This window comes from Jaculus jaculus, chromosome 3 (genome assembly GCF_020740685.1).
Source record: "Jaculus jaculus isolate mJacJac1 chromosome 3, mJacJac1.mat.Y.cur, whole genome shotgun sequence".
In the NCBI taxonomy this organism is placed as follows: Eukaryota; Metazoa; Chordata; class Mammalia; order Rodentia; family Dipodidae; genus Jaculus; species Jaculus jaculus.
The window spans coordinates 268,732-286,748 of record NC_059104.1 but is presented as its reverse complement, the minus strand read 5'-3'; the positions used below and the strand labels follow the sequence as shown (position 1 = coordinate 286,748).

Sequence of the window (18,017 nt, the reverse complement as noted above, 5' to 3'; positions counted from 1 at the left end):
TATGGAGAATATGGCATGGAAACTTGAGGTTGACCCATGGGTTTCAATGGAAATCCTAAGATTTTAGAGATGCCAGGATTATGGGACAGCTACTCAATATACAACTTGTTTTGATTTTACATGACTCACAGTTAAAAGACAGTCTTAAATCTCAGGTGATACTTGGGACTCTGGAATAGCCTTAAAGTTGGTAAAGTTCATGGGACCTTTAAAGTTAGATTAAATACAATTTGCACTGTGAGATGGTCTATGGGGATCAGGAGTGGAATGTGGGGGGTGAAATGTGATAGTTTGAATGTATGGCCCCATAAACTCAATTGTCTTTGATTAAACTTCCTACTTGAGCCCCTAGCAAGCAGGTCCCTGTTACAAGGAGGAGTGTCACTGGGGGCAGATCCTGTGGCCCAGCCTAAGTTTTGTCCAGGAGTGGATCTGCAGTCCAGTCCTACAAGGTATGTGAAAAACAGTTTGACCTTTGGCAGTTTGTGCTTGCTGGTGGTGCTGGCTGTTAGTGGTGTCTCTCTGTTTGGGTCTATGAAAGGGAGTCCACTTCTTTTGCCATTCATGGTGTTCCCCTGGACTCTAAGCCTGATATAAACTCCTTCTTCCCATAAGCTGTGTCTGGTTGGATATTTATCGCAGCAACATGAAGCTGACTGCAACAAACAATGTGGCTGAGTGGCTGCAGGCCCCAAGTATCCTGACTTCCTCAGCCCCATGAGGGCCTGCACAGAGGTACTTGCCTCCTGAACCTTCTCATACTGGCTACGGAATGCAGTTTCACTTGAAAAGGCACACTTACACAGACAGGATGAGATTTCAATCCCACACCTAACCCTGCACAGACTGATCAAACTACCAGCCATGAGCATGTACCTGCCTTGCAAACTAACATCATCATTAGGGCTGTAGAAATTGTCACACAGAGCAGCACCTGTTGATAGCACCCACAGCTGGGCCACAGATTGAATTCTAATAACTGACACCTTTGGGGAGGAAACACCATCTCCCACCCACAAGATGACTGGCCTCCTACAGTACCACACAAATGCAACACCTTTTATCCTAGTCTATAACTACATAGTTGCTCTAAATACCTTGAGTGCAGTAGCAGAACCTAGGATACTGTACAGGTAAGTATCAGGGACCGGCTGCAGCTGACAAATGTGTTTCTTAGAACTGTGCAGACATCTTGGTAGGGGAACACAAACACAACTCAGAACAGAGCATCTTCTGTAGATGCTGCTGGGAGAGAGTGGATGTCACCCCTCCTCTCATTCCTAAGAAGGGGGCTGAGGGCTGGAGGGTGTGTGAGGAGGGCATAAACCTTGAGGCCACAGAGGGGCCATACCATCCTGGTGGCAGATGACTAGTACTGCAGGAAGGAGAAGACTGACAAGAGCACAAGGGCCCTACTAGCTAGTGGGCTAGAGCTGAAGTGTGACTGACTTTTACTGGCCATTTACTGCTAAGCTACACCCCTCCATGACCCCAGGCTCCTTCCCCTCTTTCATTTTCTCTTATGTGGTCTTCACTATGTTTCTGAGAATAGAATCTTGTGCATAGGTACCTTTCTGGGTAGATCTGGTATTAGTGGGGTGCTGCATAAGCACTGGCCACAGGCAGGCAGGTCGGGGTGTGAGCACTGCTAGCTGGGATGTTCCTGTGACTGTAAGCAGCTAATGATGGACAAAAGGAGTGTATCTGAACACAATGAAGAGTACTGCTGAGCTCCTTTCCAATGATCAAGTTGTTTTTAACAATGAGGAAAACCTGATATCAAGAGACCCGGATTGGAACCGTTTGCCACCTGAACCCTGGGCTTATGAAACAGTCAATGCCCAATCACCCACTTGCTTGCATTGAACTCATTAAATGGAAAAGTCCTTATCCCATGTTTCCAGATCCAAGTGGACATTGCACCTAATGCTCTAAGCAGATGAGGTATTCCTTGCTTTTTGCAAGCTGACTGATGTTGCACTATGAGAAAGTTGAACCACTAACTTATCTACAGGGCTTCCTCTCTATTCTGCATTTCCTTAGGTTTCCTTTATTAGACTTAAGCCACAAATTATCTTGAAAAGGGCTCTGGAACATCTTGGCCTTATGTGTCTGAGGGTGAGAAGAGGCCAGGACAGAGATGAATCAGTCAGTATTTCTCGTCTCTGAAAACCAATGTGAGCTCCACCCATAAAAACTAGCCATCTGCTTGCTAAGAGGTGTGCAAATGGGTCCACGCCTCATTTTAACCACAAAAAGATAATAACTTGTTCTTATTGCCTTTATACCACACAAGCCAAAACGAGTTGAGCCCCTCGATGTTTTTACACTTTGTGCACTCAACACAGGGCTGCTACAGGGTCCAAAAAGGGCAGGGAGATACTGCCTCCCACACTCCTTTGGTACTGATTTCTTGGCATCCACATTTCCAAATGTATTAACAATGAAATGACTCAACTTTGCCCCAGGAAAGGAAGAAAGCCAAGCCAGGGAGATTCCTGGTATTTCTGGGGTCAAGATGCTACCAGTAGGTTACCCAGCCCTTGTAGGCAGTTACAGGCTGGATCAGGAAAGTTAACTTCCAAGGTCAGGCTGCCAGGTAGGGCAGAGAGCCAAGGTCTAGCAACCTGGAAATCCTTCAGATCCCTGGAGTCTTCACTGCAGGAAGGCAAGCTGTTGTGTTCCTGCCTGTAGGCAATGAGGTACTTGTTGCCCTTGTCCTACAGTAGAGGAGTGTACTCAGAGTGTCCTGGCTAAGTCAGCCTAGTAAATTTTGTTGGGTGTAAGCCTGGCAAATAAACACATCTCTGTGGAAAACATGACAACACCCAAGTGCAATATTGGGACTCAGTGCTGAACCCTCACACTGTCTTCCACACACAGATTGTTTGACATGCTCCAAATAAGGCCAGCCACAACACACTCCTACAGTCTACAAAATAGTCCACAGATGGGTTGGAGAGATGGTTCAGTGGTCAAGGTGCCTGCTTGCGAAGCCTAAGGTCCCAGGTTCAATTCCCCAGTACCTACATAAAGCCAGATGCACAAAGTGGCACATGCATCTGGAGTTCATTTGCAGCAGCTGGAGGCCCTGGTGCACTCATTCTCTCTGTGTGTGTCTCTGTGTGCAAATTAATAAATAAAATATTTTTAAAAATTAGTCCACAGGTGCATTTCTACATTCATCACTTTACAGAGAAAGGGTTTATTTTGGCTCAGTTCTGAAGGTTCCTGCCATGGTTGGTTGTGCATTACTCTGGGCTTGTGTTGGCACAACATAGAGGGAATGGTGGTGGATCAAAGCCACTTACCATGCAGTCAGGAGTGGACAAGAGGAAGAGGAAGGGGCCCAGGGACCCCAGCATCCTTCAAGAGCCTATTGTAATAATAGAAGACCTCCTATGCTCCAACTCCCAAAGACTAAACCTCCCACAGTACCAACCTGGGAACCAAGCTTCTAATACATGGGCTTTCGGGATCTTCAGTACCCTAACCATGGCACATAACTACTTCCTGTCATGATAGCCCATGTGGCAGAAAGAAGCAAAGGACAGTACAGGGAGAGGCTAAAGAGCATGCTATGTGGCCTCAGGCTCCATTTAATGCACTCTCATATGCTCTATTCATTTTATTATACTGAACAAAGTGTTCCTTATTAATCACACAGACACTAGCAACAGCTTCCCATGGATCCTGCTGCTCTGTGAAGAGCAGCCTTAATTCTAGCAGTGCACAGCTCCATGCCCCAAGGCTGATTCAGAGACAGCATGGACCTAAGATCACACTTCTAGGCTAGCATTTCACTGTAGATAAAATAGCACTTTTCAGTTAACATAGGCCACATGTCCTGCACAGGGCAGGCAGCATGAGGTTTGGCTTGCAAGGCTGAAATTCTGAGCCATTATTGGCTCTTACTAACCCCACAGTGCTCCTGTGTGCAGAGAGTCTAGAAAGAAGAGCAGTAATACTCAAGATCATCTTATCCTGTGTCCATACACAACTAATACTTCACAAACATTAAACCATTCAATTTTCTTCACTTTCCTAGGAAGATGTCATTATAATCATTGTATGACACTAAAGCCAAACAGTGAGGTTGAGTAACATGACAAAGGTCACCCAGCTGGTAAATTGCAAATCTTCTGCCTCTAAGTCCCAGGACCTGAATGTTCTGGCTCACACCAAAACTGTGAGGTGGCAACCAGGCTTCTTTACCAGATGTGTACAAAGCTTTCTCCTTGCCTCCAAATGTGACTAAAAGTTCTGTGAGATCCCTTTCCTGAACAGAAGTGAAGGGAACTAAGCACAGACTCAGTTCACAAGTGTCTGACAATGTCTCCACACTGCTTTTCTTCCCACCACATCCTGTTCAAGAATGCCACCAAAGGGGCTGAGGAGATGATTCAATGAGGAAAGGGAAAGTGCTTGTTTTAAAAGAATAAGGACTTAGAGCTGGAGAGATGGCTTAGCGGTTAAGGCACTTGCCTGCGAAATCTAAGGACCCAGGTTTGATTCCCCGGTACCCACGTAAGCCAGATGCACAAGGTGGACATGAGCCTGGAGTTCATTTGCAGTGGCTAGAGGCCCTGGCATGCCCATTCTCATTTCTCTCTCTCTCTTTTCCTTCCTTCCTTCCTTCCTTTCGCTCTTTCTCGCTCTCCCTATCTATCTGCCTCTTTCTCTCTCTCTCTAAATAAATCAATCAATAAATAACATATTAAAAGCATGAGGACTTCCCTTCAAATACCCAGTGTCCATGTAAAAGCCAGGCATGGTGGTCTGTACCTATAAGCCCAGAGCTGAGGAGGTGGAGACAGTAGGTTTTCCAGGGCAAGATAGCCAGTTCATTTAGCTGAATTGTGAGCTTCAGATTCAGTGAAAAATACTGTCTCAAAAAATAAGGTAGAGAGAGATTGAGGAAGACCCCCTTATCAATCTTTAGCATATTCACACACATATACATGCATACATACATTCACGGGCCCACACATAGACACAACATAGACAAATCCATGCACATACCACCCATATGAAAAGAAAAAATAAATACCACCAAATGGGCTTCACCTCAGCACCTCATACCTCTGAGCACTGTGGGGACCTCATGGGTGCCTGTGGCTGCCCTCTACCATGTGACAAACATGAGTTCCAGCCATTGCTAAACAGCCCTGAGGGCAAAACTGCCTGACAAAACCTCTGCATCAGGGGAAAGCTACCCCTTTAGACATACTCTTTTCCAGACTAGGTGGGGTGGCAATCCAGGGCAGACAACAATACCATATCTGCTACCAATGAAGCCAACCAGTTCTCAGGGTGGAGACAGGAAAGTAGGACAAGTGCCCACAAGACACCTTGGCAGATCTTTCCTCCTAGTTTTTGGCAGGACCTGACAGAAGAATGGCTTTCTGAGCCATGTGGTACAAAGGCAGCAACTGGGAGTGACAGTCCCACAAAGCCAGTAAGCTAAATGGGGACAATGAAGTCCCTGAAGCACCAGAAGCTGTGACCATGGAGGCTAAGGTCCTAGGTGAGCTCTAGATCCGCTCATGGGTCTACTTTGTCTCCCTCTGAGCCCTCTCTCTGATGCCCACCCTGAAAGGGGGCTGTCATCATCTTTATGATGAGGACTTTGCAAACTAAGCATAGAACACAGTGCTTGGGGGGGGGGGGCACTAGAGCCCTACTGATTCAAGCATGCCCTGAATTCCCTAGGTGGCTGAAAATTCTGAATCTGAACATGCAAAGCTATGCTTGTGGTACCACCCACTGGCTGCATACCTTTGTCCACCCAGCTCACTCTGCTTCTGCTCTGAACATGTAGATAGACTATTTTTATATCCACAACACCACTGGGCTAGGGAAGCTACCAGAGGGTATTGCCAAACTGGGGAGGGTTTTAGTGAGAGATAATGGAGCCAAGGGGTGAGGAATTGCACTCCTGATGACTGCAAGTAAGTGATACTCACAAGGGGGAAGCAAAGTATGTTTGACTGAGGGTACAAGACCTTCTTGCATAGTCCCCATGCTTGTCTGTCCTTCCCAATCTGTCCACCAGCTTTTTAAAGTAAATTATTTTCTTGTGGCTGGAGAGATTGTTTAGTGGTTAAGGCGCTTGCCTGTGAAGCCTAAGGACCCAGATTCAGTTCCTCAGTACCCACATAAGCCAGATGCACAAGGTGGTGCGTGCATCTAGAGTTTGTTTGTAGTGACCTTAGGCCCTAGTGCACCATTCTTTCTCTCTCATAAATAAATAAATTAATTAATAAATAAAATATTTTAAAAAATTATTTTCTTGGCCCCAGGAAGGAATTAGAGGTTTCCCTGCTGAAGACATGAAGTATACTTCATGAAACAACATTTTAAATTAAGCTACTTCACAATAACACAGTGGGAAAAAAAATGTCTCTCCATGTGACCCTTCATTACCACTCAGAACATGCATAAACACATTCTTGGGTTCTAATGCTCAGAAACTGTCTCCAAACACTGAGCAATGCTGCTGGATCAGGAGCAGGAAATGAGGAACAGCAAAAGGAATGTCACAGATTCCAGATGGATGGGACCAGCTGGGGAGTCTGGGATGTTGCTCCACAACTCCTCAAGGGAGTCACTGCTGCAACTCAGGGACAGAGTTCTGGGAAGCCAGCACAGCTCAGAGAAGACAGAGCCTCAGTCCATCCTCCATCCACTCTCTCGCAAAGTAGTCACATGGTCCTGGGGCTTGCACTAACTCTGCCTGAAATGCACCCCTGGTACAAACTGCCCATGAGTCATCTCAAAATTATCATCAAAACTCAATGTTCTGGGCTGGAGAGATGGCTTAGCGGGTAAGGCATTTGCCTGCAAAGCCAAAGGATCCCAGTTCAATTCTCCAGGACCCACGTAAGACAGATGCAGAAGAGGGCACAAGCATCTGGAATTTGTTTACACTGGCTGGAGGCCCTGGCATGCCCATTCTTTCTCTCTCTCTCTCAAATTAATTAATTAAACATTTTAAAGCCCAGTGATCTGCAAGCAACTGCTTCCCACTTCTCATTACCAGGCAACCACTCTCACTTGTCAGGGTTCCTTGGTCATAACTAAGTGCAGCTCAAGCTCCAGTAGCTTGCTTGGGTCTTCTTTTACACAGAGCTGAGCAGAGTCAGGTTTGCTACAGGCACTTGTAGTATAACTTCCTGAGCAATAGAACCTGTGACCCTGGAGTTGAGATCCTGCCTGGCACAAAGCCATCTAGAGAACAAATCTGAAACAGAGGAAAAGCCACAATAAAACCCTAAGTTGAAGACCTAAGAAACAGAGTGTGATGTCCAAACACAAAATATTTTAAAATCTAAAATAATTGCAGAAAAAGATCTCAGGTTGTGGTAAGTGGAAGAGAAGGTGTGCCCCGGAACCAATCTAAGTGGAATCCCAAGTTATAAAGCCTTAGCCATGGAGAAAAACCACATGAGAATCAGGGACCACTTTAAACTCTGCAAACCCTACAGGACATGACTGACCCATTCCTGTTGCTAGGAATCTTGGGAAAAAAGGAAGCCAGTTGAAACCATAGTGAGTATTCCTCTCTCCCTCCAGCCTCAATCCATCTGCAGTGCTGTGCATACAGTTCTGTCATGTACGCAGTCCCAGTGTATACACACATACACACACACACACACACACAGGCATGTGCACACACGTGTGTGTGTGTGTGAGCTCGCAACCACAGCACAAGAGCTTGCAAGAAAGAACAATTCTAATCTAAATGCCAGCCTCAGGGGCACAGTTCGTTCTTCCTCCCCATCTCACTTCCCAGTAAATCCCAAAGGTATTGGGTATCAACTAATTCCCATGGGAGCCCTCCATGTAAGCTTAAGGCACAGATACAATTCTTAGAATTTAGCCCTACATAGTGAAGGAAATGTTCTATTATTTGTTCCTAGGTCAATAGCTTCACAGCTGTGAATGCCACTACTTGAGTGGAGCTTACAAATGGTCAGGGTTCTTCTATACCCCTTCTGCCTCGAGTGCAGCAGCTTGCCTCTCTCTTCTATAAGCACAACACAGCTCTAGACTAATGGGCTGAGCAGCAGAACCATATCATTCCTTTTAGGAACCAGCTGAGGGCCCTGCAGAGATGAAGATCTGGCATGAACCCTGAATCTAGCTGCAGGAATGTTGGAGATCAGCTATGGGGACAAGAGGTAATGTCCTTTCCAGGCCCCAATGCTGCCAAGCCTTCCTAAAATTCCAGCCTATAGCAACTGTCCTGACATGTAGAGCCCAAGCCAGCCCAGCAGGGCTTCCCGTGAAGGTTGAGTGTGCCAGCCACAGCCCCAAGGATCTGGAATTCCCCAACTCATCTCTCATCCCAAAGGCCATGGAAAAACTAGTACCATTACAGCACCTACCTCAGACTCCAGACAAGAGTCCAAGCTGGCCAAGGGCCCTGGGGCCTGAACATACATGAGTTTTCCGGAAGCACCTCATGTTCCTGGACCTCTGCTAATAGCTCTGTGCCCCAGTGTGACCCCAGCCTTGGAAAATCCCAAGTTAGCCAGGGCCAAAACAAAGCAGAAGCCCAGAGGCTCAGGGAGCTTGGGGCAGAACCACCCTTAACACCAAAGTTGAACTGCATCCCACCTATCTACCTCCTCCCTTCCTCTCCAGTTGGGCTTTCCTGTCAGAAGGCTGAAGATAGCAGGCTGGTGAGAGTGGTCCTTGTCCCTACCACAGGAAGACACTAGAGAGTGGGGTCAGACACCCAAAAGACAGAGGTGAGAAGACAGCACTGCCTCCAGATGGACACACCCACCCAGTTACACTGGTCTGCAAGCATATGCACAGACACTGTTCAGCTGGATGGAGTTCACAGGTGGCCACCCCTGCCACTGATACCCCAGCTTTCTCCACTTCATGCTGCCTGGTGCCACAAATGCTGTTCAATCCAAGGCTATACTCTGCTAAATAGCCCATGAAGGCTGCCTGTTGTAGAGTGCTGTCTGCAGGGCATAACAGTCATTACCATCTTTTTTAAAAAATATTTTAATTTTTATTTATTAGTATTACTAGAGAGAGAGAGAGAGAGAGAGAAATGAGTGCACCAGGGCCTCCTGCCACTGCAAATGAACTACAGAAGCATGTGCCACCATGTGCATCTGGCTTACATGGGTTCTGAGGAGTTGAACCTAGGTCCTTAGGCTTCACACGTGTAATAGGTAACATCTTTGAAATGGATTCTAGGATCCACCTAGTAACACCTCCTCCAGCCAGGTAGCTGGAAATCCAAGAAGCTGTAATAAAATTCCTGAATCTATTGGGGGGACATCTATTTAAACTACTACAGCAGGCAAGCGCCTTAATAACTTAACAATCTCTCCAGTCCCCATTACCATCTTTTAAAAAAAAATATTTTCATTTATTTATTTGAGAGAGTATGTGTGTGAGAGAGAGAGGGAGTGAGAGGGAGGGAGGGAGAGAATGAATGAATACAGGCACAACAAAGCTTCTTGCCACTACAAAAGTACTCCAGACCCACCTGCCACTTTGGACATCTAGCTTTTACATGGGTTCTGGGGAATCAAACCTGAGCTAGCAGGCTTTGCAAGCAAATGCCTTTAACTGCTGAGCAATCTCCCCAGCCTGCCATTACCATCTTATTAGAACAGCTGTAACTACTCAAAACTGCGCCTGTTAACAATCCTTCATAAGGTGGAGTGGGAGGGCCATCAGACCCTCACCTGAGATCTCAGTGTCTCCCTTCTGCACCACCCTAGCCCTAACCTGTATAGAATTCTACCTCAGTTACATGCTGCCATGTGGTCTCCGGAGGTACTGAGAGTATCCAGTGTGTAGGAGGCTAAGTGAAGGGGTTCTCCATCTATACAGATATAGGGAGGTCATTATCCATGCTGGGGTCAGACTTTCTGGTGAAGCTTCTCCTTTAGGGTTATCCAGGCTCCTGTAAGGAACCCCTTGGCCGTGCTCTGTAAGCCCATTGAATTCTTTGGTTCACAAAGTTGAACTCTGGTGGAATTGTACTTCGTTCTGTTGTTAGTACCTTATGGTGGTGGAGAAAACAGGCATTTGCTTGTCTCCAGGGAAAGTTCACATAATGATGCTTTTAAGGTGAATAGGGCCCATATCAAAGAAAACCTTCCAGGAGTAAGAAGAAACCACAAGAGTGTTTCACATAAGAAAGTGAAATATTTGCTCAGAAATTTTTTTATTTTTTGTTTATTTTTATTCATTTATTTGAGTGCGACAGAGAGAGAGAGAGAGAGAGAGAGAATGGGTGTGCCAGGGCTTCCAGCCACTGCAAATGAACTCCGGACGTGTGCACCCCCTTGTCCATCTGGCTAACGTGGGTCCTGGGGAATCAAACCTCAAACTGGGGCCCTTAGGCTTCACAGGCAAGCACTTAACTGCTAAGCCATCTCTTTAGCCCCCAGAAGAATTTTTTTAAATATCTATTTTATTTATTTGAGAGAGAAAGAGGCAGATGAGAGAGAGAGAATGGGCATACTAGGACCTTCAGCCACTAACGAACTCCAGACACATGTGCCACCTTATGCGTTTGGCTTACATGGGTCCTGGGGAATTGAACCAGGGTCCTTTGGCTTCGCAGGCAAACGCCTTACCTGCTAAGCAATCTCTCCAGCAAAGAAGGATTTTTTTTATAATGAAGCCAAAAATAAGATTCTGGAGCATGTGTAACAGCCTTCAACTATTTGAGGAGCTCACTAGTGTGGAATCACACTGTGTGACTTTTCAACCTGACAAAAGACCAAAGCAAAACCTAACAGGGAAACAAGAACTAGTCTTGCTCTGAGTTATAACAGCCCAGATATGGCCTATAGCTGAGATCCACAAGCAGCTGTAGCAGTTCACCTGTCTGGGCCTGACTTCCCTCATTTTTCAGAAAGCTACACATGAGGCCCCATGTGGATGTGTGAACACCCTTTTAATTAGCATTTACTTCACTACGTTTCCACTTTTTCTTCTTGAGGCAGTCTGACGCAGTCTGGTTTAAATTCACAACAATCTTCCTACTTTAGCATCTTGAGTGCTTTGATTAAAGACAGGTATCACCACACTTAGCCGTTTCAACACTTTTTGCTGTGATCATTTAAAATATTTTATTTGCAGAGATAGAGAGAGAGAGAGAGAGACTGAGGAGATTGAGAATGGGTGTGTTAAGGCCTCTAGCCACTGCAAATGAACTTCAGATGTATGTGCTACCCTGTGCATCTGGCTTATGTGAGTACTAGGGAATTGAACCCAGGTTGTTAGGCTTTGCAGGCAACCATTGACCCACCTAACCAGCCTGCTGTGATCATTTAAATGCTGGCTATGGGACTGTATAGAGGGCATTTCTGTGCACCATCTTCACCATCCACTCAAAGCCAGTAAGATCTAGTCACAGAACTTTTGCACCAACACAAACCCCATCCCTGACTTTTGGCTGTAGAAGCCCTGGTGTGATTGGTGACGTCTCTCCTAGCTCCAGTATACAGTTTTACATCATTCACTCACCTTGCAAACCTTCCAGAGGCTGACCAGCACCTGTAGGTCAGATAGCTGTATCCTGACATGAACCACCTGCCTGTACTTTCTCTCCACAGTCAGGCACACCCACTCACCACACTGGCAACTCCAGCCAAATCACCTATACCAAAGAGCTATGCATGCTGCCAGCTGGCACCTTACAAAGCCAACTGCAGAAAAGGACCTTGTCTCTGTGCAGGAACCTCTCTTCATTGCATGGCTTAGGTGGAACTCCAATTTGTTACAAATTGACAAGACAAATAGCTTCAAACGACACAAAACAAAGCCTCTAACAATAAAGACATGACATGGAGCATATGTGCTCACACTACACTTGAGTCTCTATAGAGTATCACTCTCTACTTGGACAAAGAAACCAAGCCCAGAGAGATTAAGGACGTTCCTTCAAAATCACATAATTATCAAAAAAAAAAAATGTAGGCAGCACCCTGTACTGAATTTCTGATTCCAAGTTTGGACTGTTATTGTCCTCACTGGCACCTGAGGCTCTTTTCCCCACAAGCCAGCCAGCCTACCTCTAAAGTCCTTCAGCCACTTAAGCCTGTAAAGACTCCTTATAAAATCCACTTCTCTCACACTACAAACAAAACTAGTAGATCCCATTTCACTGGTGGCCACCTCCAGCCAATATGTTCATCTTTCTTAAACCCACTCATATCTACATTTAAGGCATACTGTCCCTAGCCTTCAGCATGCTGCAGCTAATTCTGCAGTGTGTATGCACTCAAATGCCTAATTAGCTTCAGGGAAATAAGTCAAAATGTTTTCTACCTTTCAGGTGACTACTGCCACAGGGGCCTCTAAACTTGCAGTCCAACCCTGGGCTGATGATACCCTTGCTCAGACTAAAAGCTCCTCTTGGATCCTAGCCCCATACCAGCTTGTCAGTGTGTCTCACATCTTCCCAGCCAACATAACCCTGCTCTCCACAAGCATAGACCAACACCCCTTCTGGCCTTTCTGAACACCAACTACCAACTGCCTCTTGCCCAGAAGCTACTATTTCTCTTTCCCAGCCCTTCACTATCCCGTTTAAACCCAAGATAATGGAGAACACAAACAGTTCTATCAACTGACAAGTAATATTCAAAGGGGAGGTAGAATTCCAGGCCATAGGCACCTGGTGGGCTCCCACAGACTGGTATCTCTTGGCAGGCTATGTTCTGTGAGTCTCCCTTTCTGGACAATAATAATTGCTGTTGACAATAAGGTTGTGAGAATTTAAATGTAATGAGGTAATATACACAACCTCTCACTTGAAACCTGCATTTCTTCCCTCACCCTCTCACAGGTAACACCTGGAGCAGGAGGCTGAAGCCATCCTACCCCTAAGCCTCCACAGTCTACCCCAGGTCTACATAGTCCTGGGCAGTTAAAAATAGATCAAACAGCTGAGCTCAGTTAATGGAATACCCAAGTTAATTTTAGCATCAGAGCTTGGGAGAATCTAAAAATCACTCATGCCAAGGGCTGCATGTGGCCCACATGGCACCTTCTTACACTCAGACCTGGAAGACACTGTATTACCATGTCCACTGCTTCAATTCACAAAATATCTCTCCTCTCTGAGTCAAGCCTTGGCCAGCCCACGACAGCTGTGTTAATACATAAAGCACAACTTCTCCCTGCAGGACCACAGCCTACCATGGCCTGCGGAGGTGTCAACCTGGCTCAGGGGCTAACTAGAGCCCTGAGCTCCCAACCTGTGCCCTGGGGCTTCATAACCTGCCTCTTGCTTATAGCTGAGTGGCCAGGAAGATACAGTCAAGGAACTCCTTCCTGTCCCTGTCTTGCACTTCTGCCTGTTGGCTCCTGTTTCTTGTGAGATTTTGTTGCTGGCAGAACACAAGCAGCAGTGGGCAACCAGCCCTGGCCCATAGCAACGCAGTTCTGCTGACTGGGAGGAGCTCTTCTGATGCTCTGATTGCGGTTAGGCTATGCTTCTTCACCACCACATTCTATCCTATGGTAAGAACATGGAGCCCACAAAGAACACAGAGCACCAGGTGTAAGATCCAGGAAAAAAGCCTTGAGCAGCCAAGAGTCCCAAAGCAGGAGGTAGAACCTGACTTCCCCAGGATTCAGAGGCCCCAGTACAGACTACTGCTGGTGGTACCTCAATGGAAAGAAAATGAACAAAATCATAATCATAAAAGAAGACTTCTAGCCTGGGAATGCAAGGCCAGTATTTTAAAATTAAATTTTAAATTGACATAAACACCTTTTGTATTCAACATGTTTATCAAGAGAAGATAGCACTTTAAAAAATAAATAGTAAACATTATGCAAAAGAAAAGCATGACTGTACAGCTATGTTGCACTGCCTAGGGAAGACCAGGCTCAAAATAACACTGCTGAGCAGAACAGCTCTGGCTGCTGCTAGTCCCCCAATCACCAGCTCAGGAAACTCTCTGGAGAGTTAGACTGCACACTTCCTCAATGCAGTAGTCTCAAGGAAGTGTGGGTCAGTCACACGTGATGGCTGAAGCATGGCTGTAACAAAGCAGTGATTGTTACCAAAGATACAGTGCTTAAGATTCTAAGTGCGGAGAAGACATCCAAAATAACCCTGCAGAATTTAGATGGGAAAACAACAGGTTCTTCCAAATAGGATGTGAAATGAACTTTATTTCTTTGTGGTTCTTTCTTCTAGATTACCAAAGTGTGGATGGAACAAGAAAGAGGAAGAAGGGAGAGATGCCACCCATTTTCCCCAACATTTATTTATGGTTTGACCAAATACTGCTTCACACTCTAAAACCAAGAACTAGAGGCCAAGCCCCATACTTTAATGTCTTCTTCCCCACCCCCATGTTCATTGCAACAATAGTAGTACTGGTGTTTATCTGTACTATTTTGGGGACAATTTCCTCTCTGTCCTCTGGGTGGAGGAGGGCACTATGCTGGAGCATGGCCTAGTACACTCCCACCGGATGCAGCCTACAGGCATGGGGTCCTGTCTTGTGCAGACGGGGGCCAGGCTGTGAAGGAAAAGCACTCACAGGCTCACCCAGCAAGTCACCAGCAGGCTCACCGGAAGCCAGTAGGCCTGGAGACAAGGCTCAGAGGGGTGACTGGGTGTATGGTGCCAGAGGAGGAGGCGAGAGGGGGCTGGCTGTGACATGGATGGAGGACACATTTCTGCCCTCAAATCAACTACAGTGTCATTATCAGCAAGGGACATTCTGGAAGTAGATAATCGGAGTGACCACAAATGGAGAACAGAGAAGGAAACCCAGGAGCCCAGTGCACCACCCGCCTTGCTGAGAGTTCTGTTTGGCTTTACCTGGGGACCTAGGTGGGATAAAATGAACAGTTTAGCTATGCAACACCAAACCTAAACCAGTTACCATAATTGCCTTTGGGGCTCCACTGGGCTGTATCCCAGCACACCCACATCTGTGCTCAGTTGCAGGAGGCCCTATTTTCCATGTGTACAGCCAGATTCCCCATTGAGTGGACACAGGCATCTGTCCCAGCCAGCCCTGCAGATGAAGACCCTTGAGAAGGAGAGGAAAAGGGGGGCCTCTTGGAGACAGCATGTGACGAGAAAGGGCAGCTGGAGCTCAGGCACCTCTCTCTACCCATCTTCACGGCCACCACCCTGAATGTGCAAATGCTGTCCAATTCTCCATGCAGTGAAGGTTTAAACACTCCCTTAATCGATGTACAACACAGAAGAGGGGGACTACCTCATGAAACTGCTTCTTCTCCACTCTATGCTCCTTCAGCATAGATCCTCCTTTGGTAGACAAGTGAGGCTGCTGCCTTGGGCATCAGGGCCTTTCCTCCCCTCCTGTCTCACTATGCCATTCTGGTTTTGTTTGATTTGCACCAGATTCCTTCCCTCTGTGCACAGCAGCTAGAGCTGGGGTTAAGTCTTTACACTGCTGAGCAGCAAGGTCCTAGGCCCTTGCTGCCTGCTGACTTGAAGACTTAGTTCCTCCCCTAGCAGCACCCCACACCAAGTTCCTCTACTTCTCTTTTTAGGGAGACACAGCACCCCAGCACCCCTGGAGCCCAGCAAACTCACTCAGTAAGATGGATCTTGGCTGAAGGAAATGCAGCTAACCAACCCTCACAGAAGTGGCTTTTGCCATTCTCCACTTCAAATGGAGTGCAAAGCCCTTGTCCCCAGGTTAAAAATGACAGCAGATTCCAACCACATAAGCATGAGAAATCCTTCCCACAAACTGTTCAGAGCCCGAGTGCAGTGCTTCTAAGCCAAAGATCAAACTGTCTCAGCGATGATTCAAAATCAAAATAAAGCAGACAGGAAGCAACACGCTGCTTAAGAGTGGCTGGCATTCCTCAGAGGCATCCAATGTCATCAACAACTGACACTCGCCTGTGACTGGTGCTGCCTCACCAAAGGGCCTTTTCACGTGGGAGCAGGCCAGCATGTGGGGCGCGGTTCAGAATAAGAAAAGGCACAGGAACTGAGCTCTAGGACCCAGAATTCCTCTCCAAGAAAACTGGCCCTGGCCCAGCTCCATTATGGTTTGATGTATAACGGTCACTCCAGAACACCGCACACCACTCCCAAGATTAAACAAGTGGGAAAAAGCAAATCCTCAGGTAAAAGAGGAAGTCGTCCCAGACCACCCCAGCTCTGTTTCCCCTCCCCGCCCCCATCATTGGCTGCCTGGAGTCTGGCTCAACCAAGAGCCGCCAGAACCGCAGGCCTGAGAGCCACTGCAGCCACTGCCAGTTCTCAATGGAAGGAGGGGGAGGTGCCGGCGGCTCCCGAGCTTCATCACCACGCCCGCTGGGCGCACAGACACACAGACGCGCGCGCACGGCCCGCACCAAGGTTCAGGAGAAAGGAAGATCAGAAGGAAGTTCCTGATCACAGCTGCTAAGGGGACACCCAGAGCCTTAAGTCGGCAGACCCCCTGAGGTACGAGCACTCAGGCAGCTTCGCGCCCCCAAGCATACAACCTCCGGTGCCCACGACCCTGCGCGCGCTCCTGCACACACGGACACACGCCAGCAGCCGCGCGCGCTCACACACACAGACAGACGCCCCCGCCGCAGGTCCCACCTCCCCCGCCGAGCCTCGGGGAGACCAGACCGAAGAGTGCTGGGGAGCTGGTCCCGCCCGGCCCCTGACACTCGGGAGCCACCCTCACCGATCTTGATCCTCACGCTCTGGAAGACCCGCAGACCCTCTTCCTCCACCGCCATGCTGCTCGACTACCTCGCCGAAGCGCGGACCGGACAGCGCGGCCGCGGCGGGGAACGAGCCCGGCGGACGAACCCGGCGGACAGCGCCGAGCAGCGGTTCCCCGCGGAGCCCCGCGCGCTGCAGTCCGCGTTTTGTTGGGTGCACCGCCTCAGTCCTCTCATTGGCCCAGAGCGGAGGCGGGGCTCTAGGCTCCGCCTTATGCCCGGCCCCCACCTCTCTGGCGGAGGTTCTAAAGGGGTGGAGATATCCAGCACTCCATTGACCAGGCTTGGAAGGAAGGTAGGGTCAACCTCGGAGACCAGATCGGTAGGTACTCGAGGGGCCCTACGCCCCTAAGCGATCACCTTCCAGAAGGGTTGAGCTCCTCTGGCTGTTCCCGGCGTGGGGGGGGGGGTGCAAAGGGAAGGTCTAGTGTGCCGCCCCTCTGTATATGAATATTATGCCCCGCAGGACTGACACACATTTGAGATCTAAGAAGCGAAATTCAAGCAAAAGGTACAAAAGAAAAGATTTTCCGAGGTCCAGCTACCTTCCTTAAGAGACAATCCAGAATTGACATCTGCTGATGACATGGGAGAAATAAGAATATCATGTTCAGCAGAAGACAGGTGGACGTGTTGCCTAGCAGGCCGACCCTTCTTGTCCCCTGCCACCTCTGCCAGCTTCTGGCTACGTGGGCCTTGAGTTTAGCATCCCAGTACCTTCATAATTGGTGCTTACTGGCGCTGTAACCTGGAGGCTGAGAATGTCTTCTTCGTGGTTGGCAGCCAACTCTGTGCTGTGGAGGGCTATCCAGACCTTTCCTCCAGGTAGGTTCATAGGAGTGTTTTCCATTAACTCCTTACATACTTGGCCCAGGAGTGAGCCAAGGAGTCAATCTCTGCAGTGGGCCTGTAGGGGTGCCTGTTGAGGATGGGCAGTAAAGGTATTTCCCTGCAGCAGTGAGAATACAAAGCAATACATTGCTTTGACAGAGGTTGTAAAATAGGGATGGCATAGTTTGTGCAGTAATAGGTGAAATCATGAAAAGACCACCAACGGAAAGATGTGACATAAAGGCACCTTTATGCCATGTGACAACACTCACCTGCAATCAGAGAACAGAAACATTGTATAGACCAAGATTGTCTAGAAGGTAGCAGAATTCTAGAGAAGCTAAAGCCTGGACCCACCAGAGGCTGCTGTACCACAGTCAGGCTCTGACTGGGAAGGAGGGAGATGCTGTAAGTTAATGCACGAAAAACCTTGGATTCCAGGTTCTTCTGAACCTGGTGAGACTCAG

The 18,017-nt window shown here is 47.7% G+C and overlaps 1 protein-coding gene across 3 annotated transcripts in view; it reads right to left on the bottom strand.

The window, feature by feature from the left end:
• Rasa3 (RAS p21 protein activator 3) overlaps nt 1-16,823 on the bottom strand; it is a 148,455-nt gene extending 131,632 nt beyond the window's left edge. Inside the window, exon 1 of one of the 3 annotated variants that reach the window (XM_004663428.2) lies at nt 16,680-16,823. In XM_004663428.2, coding sequence (XP_004663485.1) covers nt 16,680-16,734 — 55 coding nt within the window. In that variant the 5' untranslated portion in view covers nt 16,735-16,823. Of the gene's footprint in view, nt 1-15,580; nt 15,600-16,679 lie in introns of those variants that run through there. The other 2 variants (XM_045145795.1, XM_045145794.1) reach the window with 2 other exon arrangements.
• Between the last annotated feature and the right edge of the window lie 1,194 nt (nt 16,824-18,017).